This window comes from Brienomyrus brachyistius, chromosome 18 (assembly GCF_023856365.1).
Source record: "Brienomyrus brachyistius isolate T26 chromosome 18, BBRACH_0.4, whole genome shotgun sequence".
NCBI lineage: Eukaryota > Metazoa > Chordata > Actinopteri > Osteoglossiformes > Mormyridae > Brienomyrus > Brienomyrus brachyistius.
In genome coordinates, this window is record NC_064550.1 from 16,022,409 (window position 1) to 16,033,658 (window position 11,250).

General features: G+C 40.4%; 2 protein-coding genes across 5 annotated transcripts; both read left to right on the forward strand.

The window, feature by feature from the left end:
• Positions 1 to 1,366: 1,366 nt before the first annotated feature.
• Positions 1,367 to 3,735, forward strand: LOC125712583 (olfactory receptor 5F1-like). 2 transcript variants are annotated; one of them, XM_048982797.1, is made up of 2 exons: positions 1,367 to 1,502; positions 1,879 to 3,735. In XM_048982797.1, the coding sequence occupies exon 2, from the start codon at positions 1,991 to 1,993 to the stop codon at positions 2,957 to 2,959; it is 969 nt and encodes a 322-aa protein (XP_048838754.1). In that variant the 5' UTR covers positions 1,367 to 1,502; positions 1,879 to 1,990; the 3' UTR covers positions 2,960 to 3,735. The 2 variants fall into 2 exon arrangements, with proteins under 2 accessions (XP_048838754.1, XP_048838756.1); XM_048982799.1 differs by having other exon boundaries at positions 1,452 to 1,502; positions 1,891 to 3,735.
• Positions 3,736 to 9,749: 6,014 nt separating this feature from the next.
• Positions 9,750 to 10,716, forward strand: LOC125712595 (cytochrome c oxidase assembly factor 4 homolog, mitochondrial). 3 transcript variants are annotated; one of them, XM_048982818.1, is made up of 2 exons: positions 9,750 to 9,801; positions 10,154 to 10,716. In XM_048982818.1, exon 2 carries the CDS (start codon positions 10,196 to 10,198, stop codon positions 10,436 to 10,438), a length of 243 nt encoding a protein of 80 aa, XP_048838775.1. In that variant the 5' UTR covers positions 9,750 to 9,801; positions 10,154 to 10,195; the 3' UTR covers positions 10,439 to 10,716. The 3 variants fall into 3 exon arrangements, with proteins under 3 accessions (XP_048838775.1, XP_048838774.1, XP_048838773.1); XM_048982817.1 differs by having other exon boundaries at positions 9,764 to 9,873; XM_048982816.1 differs by lacking the exon at positions 9,750 to 9,801 and adding an exon at positions 9,808 to 10,018.
• The last annotated feature ends 534 nt before the right edge of the window (positions 10,717 to 11,250 follow it).

Genomic DNA, 11,250 nt, shown 5'->3' on the forward strand with positions numbered 1-11,250 from the left:
GTATATATGGTGCTCTATGAAAGTAACATGTGAAACACGATGTATAAAGATGTAAAGGTACTGCACTGAAGATTTAAGAAACACGAGGTGTAGTGATAATAGGGCAGGGGGCAGTCAGTCATAGCAACATTCACTGTTAAAGAAGAAGGGGGTGAGGTGCTGTGCTGTCAGTACGAACAGATGTGGTCTGTTTTGTGAAGGTTGAGATCGATTTTTTTCAAGCACTTTGAATAGAGTTATTGCATTATTGAATTAACAAGTATAACAAGGTGAATAACTGCAGGGATGTTTGTGAAGGGAGATGTCCCTGTCCCCCCCCCCCCCCCCCCCCCCCCCCGCCCATTAGCACTCCATAGATACATCCACATACTTTATCTTGATGACAACAAAGAGGTAATTGTGTCTGTATTCAGAGCCCCTACACCGAATACACTGTTAATACATGCTACCTAATGTGAATATAAGACTGAATAGTCTATATGGTGAAAACCCTCCACATCAGCTCTTTATTATCTCTTTATTCCTGAAGAATTATGTCATTAGCTACAAAAAAACAGGATACTTCATGCAGGAGTCTACAAACACTGAGGTCTTTAGATTTGGCTACACATCAACAGGAGATTCAGATTTGAAATCAGTAATAGTCATTTGGCAGGTTGTTAATGTTACTCGTGTAACTGCACGTCTACTGTCGCATGCACATTGCACGTCTGCTGTCGCATACACACTGCACGTCTGCTGTCGCATGCACACTGCACGTCTGCTGTCGCATGCACATTTGGATTTATTAGTGCATCTGAAGTCCAGGGACCTGCACCGTGTGCTGAATGGTCACAGCTGATGACAGTGTCACAGAGGTCGCCTTGGTTAATTACTCCCTCTTATATGACAGGGAGGAATGTCCATTCTATGGCACAATACGTCATTAAGGCCATTGGGTGCTTTCTCCATACATTTACCAAAGGTTAGCTGTCTCTTTAACCTTTTGACCTTCTTAAAACATTTGTAGTGACTATTTTGATGCACAAAGCAGGTTATTGATTTTTTGTGTGTGTGTGTTTTACACATGTTGCCAGTCTGTTAACTTATATTAGGAAGTAGTACTTACATAAATTGAAATTACATTTTGCCACAAGTAAAATGTTACCCATTTTTGTAGTGTTAATTCATGGTATTTGTCTGATACCCTTGATTCCACACCGATTATTAAGGTTTTTTTTAACGGTGTACCTCAAGGACAAAACACAGTTTCACGAAGGACTGGCGTCTAATGAGGTAATAGTGTTTGGGTTGCTATGCGGCAGTTTAAAACACAGTATACCGGTAATTGAACTCAATTTCACCCAAATAATTATACATTGGAGAACTACTTTCAAAAAAGCCTTTCTGTTTTAATTACATCGCTGGGGGATTTTGGAGAATATATTTTTCTACCTACTGGTAGACTGATCAGAAGATACACTTATAGCACCATAAGCGGAAATCTTCTCTTCAGTCAGCAGGTGAGATTGTTCGTTTCTGCTGTTTCGGTGCCGCTTCGCGACTTTCCACTCTATTGTCCAGCTGACTGAACGACAAAGAAAGCAAATAACGATGTCTGTCGCTTAAAGACTGCCGGAGAATTTATAAAAAACGGAATAAGACTATAGATACATCACACAAACATAACCACGCATGCCGTTTACAGTGAAAACACAATACACTGCTCATATGAATTAAAATATTCCGTATTTCCTGATCTATTATACATATGTTGTTTTAATTTTTTCCACAACAATTCGCCTTCAGTATTTAATCGCTACCTATAAGTAATATCTCGCGTCATTCGGGTTGAGCTACTTTGACTTTAACCGGATCGCTGACGTCTTTTGTCTTTAGTGACTTTTACAGGAATCCGATCTGAGTTCATGGGATGCTGCTGCCACTGGCGTCACTGGCGTCGGTTTTTCTCCCCTCTAACTGATGAAGGGCCGCCGGCTGGCGCCCGACCATGACTGCGCTCGGCACTTCGTTGGGAAACGGCTCGATCATTAGACCAGTGGGCTTTTATATTGTGGGATTTCGAGCACTGCCTTTGGTCGAATTGTATTTAATCTTCTTAGCAGCAGTGTACGCTGCTACCGTTCTGTGTAACACGTTTGTCATCGCCGTTGTCTGTTTCGAGCACCGCCTGCATACACCCAAGTACATTGCGGTCGCTAACCTGGCTGTCGTTGATTTGGCTCTCAGTACCAGTTTAATACCTGGGATGCTGAAGACATTTCTCGTGAAGGATAATTTCATTACTTTCAATATTTGTTTGACGCAGATGTTTTTCTGCTACGCCTTTTTAACTATGGAGTCCCTTTCCATAACGGTACTCGCTTATGACCGATTAATCGCGATTTGTTTCCCTCTCCATCAGCACTCCATCAATACGATCACCAGAATGATCAGCATTATAATGATAATGTGGGCTGTTGACGTGGGCACCCATGCCTTCTCGATTTCAACGATGACTAGTCTTTCCTTCTGTAAATCAACAGACGTGTACAGCTATTTCTGTGATTTCGCACCTGTATTCAGACTCGCTTGTAACGATTATTCATTGCAGTGGACCTGTGCTACCACATTGAGCTTAGTAAACTTGTTTGGACCCCTGAGTTTTATTACACTTACGTATATATGTATCTTGATATCGGTGTTCAGAATGCAAAGCATAGAGAGCAGGTTCAAAGCGCTCTCCACCTGTGTTGAACACCTATTTTTAGTTGCCATTTTCTATGTTCCCTTTTTAACACTATTTATCATAGGGCTGTTTTTGTTTGGTGTAAACCCAGATATGAGAATGCTGACCTTGTCACTGGCTTCCTGCTTGCCACCTCTGTTGAATCCTGTAGTGTACTCACTGAAAACTAAAGAGATTAGGGCCAGAGCCTTTGTCATCCTCCAAAAAATTAAAGTTAGGTCGGCAGTCTGAACCAGAGAGAGAGAGGGGGAGAGAGAGAGGGAGGGAGGGAGAGAGAGAGATGAAAAGGCTTGGTCAAGGTAGAGCCAGTCAGTGCTATAAAGATGACCTTGTTCCAGGTTTTTAAATTCTTACTGGTTTTAATAATTCAAGTCTAGGTCGCAGTAAATCCCACCTAAATGACTGATTTAAAGCACGTCACCAATGCAGAGTAAACATTATTTTTCAGCATTTATGTCACTGTTACCCAAAACTGTCTCCCCATATTAATTAAACTCTAAGTGTGCCCTATTCTGTGTTTTAAACCTACAAAGGCTGTTTCCGACATGGATGAATTCACTTTTAATGTATTTGCCTGAAGTTTGGTATTCGTATGCAACTTTTCATATTTTCTTTGTTTTCTATGCATCTAATTATTCTCAGCTTTTGTGCATCATATTACTTTCAGTTAATGACTCCTGCGTCATATGTGTAGACAATGTAATAGAATGTGATTTATAAATTGCAACGTTACATATTCTGCAAGGGGCACCATGGGGAGGGGGGTCATGGTGATTTCGGTCACTGAGGGCTCTTGGAATCATCCTGAGTAACCCCCCCACCGGAAGACCTCAACCAGAATCTCCCATCTTCCCTGAAGTGTAGAAAACCCTGTTTGGGAAGCATGAACTAAACACTTTTTGTGAAGTGGCCATGATTTCTTGTTTCTATGAAGTGTGTCTCTGCTATAGTTAAATCTGTATGTTATATCACTTTCTGAAACATGCGCTATGCGCTGAACAATTGTTCGTTTTGGGATTGTCACTTCATGCCAATAAAGTCAATCATTGGTGGCTAAATGTAATGTTAATTTTTCTTTGTTCTGGAAATATGTCATGTATGTTTGAATTTGTTAAATTTGTACCATTGATAAATCCCAGTTTATCAGTAATGTTTACAGTGCCTTTGAATTATAAATCACTATAATAATGGCTAAACATTTTCACCCTTTAGTTGTGTTAGGAACGTTAAGGCACTTAGGCTTGCAGGCCTAAGTAAAAATAAGTGGAGCTAGAAATTTTGTTTCATTGTTCATTCATAAGTTTCTACAACAAGAAGGAGAATTTTTTTAGACTGAATATGAAAACACCAGAAACAAAAGGAATGACAAGAGGTCAAAACAAAGGCAGTCGGGTAAAACAAGAACTAAGTAGGGCTGATACTAAACACAAGTGACATCTATAACACACGCAGCACCTATGGGAAACAAAAGCACAACGACCGACAAATGAACAGGCCCAAAGCATAATTCACACAGGGTACAATTCAATCTTGCGGCTTCAAAGAACAAACCCAACACAGTAACGAATACTAGGTTTCAGGGTGCATGCTCAGCCCATTCAACCATGTGGCAGCCCAGAGAGCAAGGGAAAAGACGAGGGCTGTGAGGTGTAGTAACCTTTGGAAATGGGGGAGAATGGGACGGACAGTGACATCTGTTGGCCAAACAGGAAAAAGACAGACAGGACGGAACAAGACAGGTACTGATCCCGAGTGGCTAGAAAGGCGTTTGGGCCTCCCTGCCCAGGCTACGCCAAACAATGTAAGTTCTTTTGAATATGGGGGGGGGGCATACTGATCATAGGTTTACATCACTACTAAGTATGTTCTTGGGTGTTATCTAAGGCCACTTTTCATGTAATCTTTCCATCCATCGACCACAAAAGGCAGATGCATGACGACACTATCAGGTTTCAGGGTTAACAGGCTCTGTTCCCACATGACCGATTCATGATTCGCCGCAGCTCTGAAACGTTGGTTCTTGTTCCGTGGTGCAACAAATCGTAAGTCATCGCCATGAACCACAGTGTATCATGGGAGCTCGGAACAAGGTGGATTGGGTTCTTTTACAAATCTTCATTAAAGCCTTAATAATCCATTAATGCTATTAATGATATTGCCATCCTATGATTTGTTTTGAGAAAAATATCGATATACTATAAAAAATTTGATTTGAAGTATGCCGACGAAGTTCCAGAAGGAAAGAAGCTGCCATTATTGCAAAGATTTTCAGCTTTCAAGGCAGCAGAACTTTATAGTGCATATAGATAATTCTGCTCCAGACAGATGAAAGAACATGGAGACTTTTCATCTTTTTGTCGCCCGGATTCAGATGTTTCTGGTGAGGCTGCTTGTGAACCAGTAGGGCCATTTGTTGCAGATGAAACCCAAAAATGTACACTTCTTAAGCTGAAATTGCAAGCTAAGATACCAGCAAGATTCATACAAAGGGGAATATAGATTAGACAAGTAAGATTATGTTTTTAAAACTTTCAACTATATTACATACCAATATAGTAGCCTGCATGGTTCAAAGGTGAGTCTGTAGAGAAAAGTAAGCCTCAAAATGTTTGCAACCCTTTCATAAAAAATTCTGTCTGGATGCTGAGGATTGAGAGGGCATGGAGGAAAATCTGCTGTTGAAAGCTGAACCTTTTCCTATTGGCCTGGAAATTATGCCAAGACGCCTTTGAGGTTGTGATCCCACTAAAAAAACGTTTTAGCGGCATACTTAACCTTAAACTGACATTTTGCTGCACAACAGATCCACTGCAGATCACATACAGCTGGCCCTTCTGTGTAGAAAGCCAGACTTGAAATACTTCACCAGCTACAAATTTTTTGAACTTCTGATCAAGGACCTGACATTTCTAGAGGAAATAGGTATTATGATAAATGATGGTAGAGTAAAAAAGTTATTCAGTTTTACATTTCAGGAAACATCCTGATATTTCTTTTCTTTTTTTGGGAAAACACCCAAACTAATGACATCACCGTGAGACTGACACAGATACGTTTATGAATTACTCATCCTGCATGAACAGTGCAATCATATAAAAATCTTTGGCATGATTTACAGTCGTGTTGCCAAATCTGTTTAACTGTCTTGCTTATTCCCATACACATCACCATTTTTAGACCATGACCTGTTCAAAGGTATAATCACTCTCGTATCCGCTGAAATAGCATATAATCACTCCCACATCTGCTGAAATAGCGTATAATCACTCCCACATCTGCTGAAATAGCGTATAATCACTCCCGTATCTGCTGAAATGACATATAATCACTCCCGTATCTGCTGAAATGGCGTATAATCACTCCCACATCTGCTGAAATAGCGTATAATCATTCCAATATCTGCTGAAATGGCATATAATCACTCCCATATCTGCTGAAATGGCATTTAATCACTCCCACATCTGCTGAAATAGCGTATAATCACTCCCGTATCTGCTGAAATGGCGTATAATCACTCCCACATCTGCTGAAATAGCGTATAATCACTCCCGTATCTGCTGAAATGGCGTATAATCACTCCCGTATCTGCTGAAATAGCGTATAATCACTCCCATATCTGCTGAAATAGCATATAATCACTCCCACATCTGCTGAAATAGCGTATAATCACTCCCGTATCTGCTGAAATAGCGTATAATCACTCCCGTATCTGCTGAAATGGCGTATAATCACTCCCGTATCTGCTGAAATGGCGTATAATCACTCCCATATCTGCTGAAATGGCATATAATCACTCCTGTATCTTCTGAATTGGCGTATAATCACTCCCATATCTGCTGAAATAGCGTATAATCACTCCCATATCCGCTGAAATGGCGTATAATCACTCCCGTATCTGCTGAATTAGCGTATAATCACTCCCATATCTGCTGAAATAGCGTATAATCACTCCCATATCTGCTGAAATGGCATATAATCACTCCCGTATCTGCTGAAATAGCCTATAATCACTCCCATATCTGCTGAAATGGCATTTAATCACTCCCGTATCTGCTGAAATAGCGTATAATCACTCCCACATCTGCTGAAATAGCGTATAATCACTCCAATATCTGCTGAAATGGCATTTAATCACTCCCGTATCTGCTGAAATGGCATTTAATCACTCCCGTATCTGCTGAAATAGCGTATAATCACTCCCGTATCTGCTGAAATAGCGTATAATCACTCCCATATCTGCTGAAATGGCTTATAATCACTCCCATATCTGCTGAAATAGCGTATAATCACTCCCATATCTGCTGAAATGGCTTATAATCACTCCCATATCTGCTGAAATAGCGTATAATCACTCCCGTATCTGCTGAAATGGCTTATAATCACTCCCATATCTGCTGAAATAGCGTATAATCACTCCCATATCTGCTGAAATGGCTTATAATCACTCCCATATCTGCTGAAATAGCGTATAATCACTCCCGTATCTGCTGAAATGGCATTTAATCACTCCAATATCTGCTGAAATGGCATTTAATCACTCCCGTATCTGCTGAAATGGCATTTAATCACTCCCGTATCTGCTGAAATGGCATTTAATCACTCCCGTATCTGCTGAAATAGCGTATAATCACTCCCACATCTGCTGAAATAGCGTATAATCACTCCCGTATCTGCTGAAATAACGCTGAAATAGTGCAGTCGAGAGAACGTTCCTGGTTCAATGCTGGGTTTTTTTTCCAGCCTCACTGACTGTTCTGTAAACATTTTCTCTGTGATCTATAAAGTGTACCTTACCTCAATGCTATACTTTGGCTGTAATAAGATGTAATAAAATTCCATCATTGAGATGTAGATGTAATGCCAATGACAAACACATGAATCTTTCCTCTAGTAATGAACGATAAAATGGATATGCATTTCAAAACTGGCACTTTCAACTATTCTGGTTATTAACAAGATTGAAGATCCTTGTGAAAAAGGAGATGGATCGTACTCACTGTGCGACCGAGAGAGACAGTGAAACACGTCTGTGTGCCGGCGCTCAACGTAGGTCAAGGAGTAGATCTCAAAGTCGTAACTGAAAAGCATATCTGCCACAGGAAAAAGCTGCTTTCCGATCATCTCTTAACACCTGAGCACCACTGGCGTGGTGGTGCAGTGGCGCAGTGGTTAGTGCTGCTTCACAGCAAGAAGGTTCTGGGTTCAGTCCTGGGTCGTCTCTGTGTGGAGTTTGCATGCTCTCCCTGTGTTTGTGTGGGCTTTTGCTGGGGGCTCTGGTGTCCTCCCACGGTCCAAAAGCATGCAGGATAGGTTGATTGGTGAATCTAAATTGGTCCTGTAGTTGTGTTAGTGTGTGGCCCTGTGGCGTGTTGGTTCCCACCTGTGCCCCTTGTTCCTGGGATAGGCTCCAGTCCCATCCGTGACCCTGGTTGGGATTAAGTGGTTTCAGAAGATGGATGGATGAGCACCACTGGCTGTTGTGTGGGTCTGTGTCCATGATCGAAAGGTCACTGGTTCAAATCCCTTAGCTGACAGAGTGATGATTGACATTGAACATGACCCTTAAATTCAGTTTGTCTGTCTGTGTCTCATGTACAGCTTGACTGGATAGATGAAAATACAATTCGGCCAAGAAGATAAATAAGGCATCACTATTCAAATCTATTATATATGTCATTAATACAGCTTACCATACGCTTTGGTTCAAAACAACAGTGCTACTCACTCATGAAATATATTGTTATAAATAGTAAATATTTATTTACTTCTCTTTATTTACCCCTTAATACATTGTTATAAAAGCTATTTTTTTTACTCCTGTCTTTTTTGGTCAAATTATGTGATACAACCTGGCAACCACCCCCCACCATAATCCATCAGCATCAAACGTATTTTTGTTACTGGGAAATATCCTTGGTTTTGCAAAGTCTACTTACATTCTATTTTTAAGATTTTTCTCTCAGCAGGTAAACTGATAGCGGCAGATACCAGCAACGCAATTGTCAGCAAAAAATAGAATGTCTCTATAACTTCAAAGCTATTAACAAATGTTCACATTCAGCAGCTTTAAGACAGCATAGTGGTCACATTACTGGGTCGTCCGTGAGGCCTGCGGTCTGTGTTACACTGATTTGTTTTTGCCTGGGGACAGTAAAGGTTTTCTAGGAATCGAGGAGGCTAATTATCTTTAGCTGAGTATAAAAATATAATTGTGCTGTTAACATGACTGATGATGCTTGAACAATGTCAGTCAACCTGTGTGTGTGTGTGTGTGTGTGTGTAGTACAGTTTCTTACTCCATTTTTTTTACCCACTAATGAGTTTGCCTACTGTACTACCTTAGATTCTTAGTCCGGGTATGTTGTCCGAGTTGCAACATACTTTGAGAATTTGACACAGCCCAAAAAAAGCTCTGCTGAAAACCTCCATCCATTATCCAGAATAGGTGACACACACTGGGGGCTTGCGGCAAATGGCAGGGAACACCCTGGACGGGATTCCAATCTGAATTTATCAGTGACTAAAATAAATCACGTATCTAGTCATTTCCAAAATGACTAGAATCTTCATTATCATTATCGTTAGTCCACCAGATGTCGCTGTTGATACATGCTGAAGAAACTCGATTCACTGTTTTAGGGTAGGCTGTATAAATTGTGTCATACATTATATGTAAATCAGTAATTAAGAAGACTTTTGTTTTAAAGTTGTAAGATTGTGTTAGTCTTTACTACTTAATATTTACAACTCCTTAGATCAACAGAATGAGTTGATTAGATATATTAATTTTATCGAGGAACATTTGTGCAATGACATAGCAAAATATTAATAAATTACCATTTATTTTCTAATAATCTAATTCAGTTTTGCAGGTAGTTCAGCTTTGTCGATTAATATTAATTTAAATTAAATTAAAGTGATTAATTAAACAGCCGGCATTCAGGTAAAAGTAAAGATGAATAAACGATACCGTTTACAGTTACATTACGCAGTCTTACATAGAAGTTTGAAGAGCCGCGTCAGCCGGAGGCGGTCGGACTCTCTTCGCAGCTGCACACTTCCGGTATTTTTAGGTAAATTTGCCTTCTGATAGTGAGTTGATGTTTAAGTCGTTGCTCTTTTCATGAAAACGGGATTTCATATGTGTAAGCAGACTATCTTGTACATTTCTAAAAACAAATCTACATGGAGTTTATTTCGTGGATTTAAGGGATGTGGATTAACTGCGATATATTAAGCTTCTTTTTAAGAAAGCAGTATGAACTCGCGAATGCTCTAACACATTTGATGGTATGACAGTAGTTTACTCTCCTTTTGACTATGACAGTCACCTAGGTGACATCACTACGGTGGATTGTGAATACTTGTAAACTGTATTGGCTGATTCAGTCTATTTGAACACCTGACTTTGCTGCAAACCGGCAGGTTATAACAAGCACGCACAACCTTCACTTAAAGAATCGCGGAATGGCTGTACCGACCCCTCCGCATAATCGCCTACGGCCCGAAGACGAGGACGATCCAGTGGACCGTATGGTTAATCGGACGGGCTGTGGCGATCAGCACTACGCCGTGCAGGACTGCATGGCGAAGCACCAGGACTGGCGGAAGTGCCAGCCCCAAGTTCTCAGCTTCAAGGAGTGTATGGCGGCGTACCAGAAGGCAAGGAAGGGGCAGCTACTGAACAAAGGACTAATAGACACATCATAGCCACGAGACTTGGAAAAAAGAAAATAATAAAATCCTTGCTGTATTCAGTACGCTGTGCAAGAGGACTTTTCATCTTTTGATTCATGTATATATTGCAAATTTGAATGTATCCCCCCTCATGCTTGTTTGTCACTGATTTGACAATGGGTTTCTGTTAAGCCCTGCTTTTAGGAGTACAATGTGGCATGAAGATGCTGATATATTTGATTTATTGCCCGTGATTGTTACTTATTATTTTTGTAATAAACGTTAGTCAATAGGGACAGAATTGAATGCTCTTTAAGAGTGATGTGTGATTGAGTTTTGTCTAATAACATTTAATGTCGTCAAGTAGAATATAAGAATGAGATGGACTGTTGTCATAGCAACAAGTATTCTAACGATGTGGGATGTCAGGTTATGCATCACTGCACCACCTGTTACACCATGTGCTCCGGTTTCATGTGGTACATTCTGCATTTGCTAGAGGACTGGGATTGTGCCTAAAGCAGCAGTTCTTAACTGCTTTAGCCTCAGGCTCTACATTATTCGACATTCATTTAGTTACAACCCTGAGTTTTTTTGTTTGTGTCTATTTATTTATACTAATGAGGGGGTGGGGTGTGCTGGCAGTAATGCAAAAAATATATATTTCCAGGACGACCTTTGTGGTGACCACAAAATGTCTGACAAAAAAAAATTAACGATTTTTTTTAATCCATCACCCGATGACATTTTTGGGTCGCGACCTACTGGCCTAATGTCCTGTAGGGGGTTATGCTGTTTATCATTTGCTATATGTTGATCATTAAATGGATTGGTTATAGTTTCTT

Excerpts from the sequence above, each read along its gene's own strand:
- LOC125712583 (XM_048982797.1), top strand. The coding sequence starts at position 1,991 with ATGACTGCGCTCGGCACTTCGTTGGGAAACGGCTCGATCATTAGACCA.
- LOC125712595 (XM_048982816.1), top strand. The coding sequence starts at position 9,941 with ATGTGGATTAACTGCGATATATTAAGCTTCTTTTTAAGAAAGCAGTAT. Across the intron at positions 10,019-10,153 it reads ATGCTCTAACACATTTGATG|GTTATAACAAGCACGCACAA; the intron begins GTATGACAGTAG and ends GCAAACCGGCAG.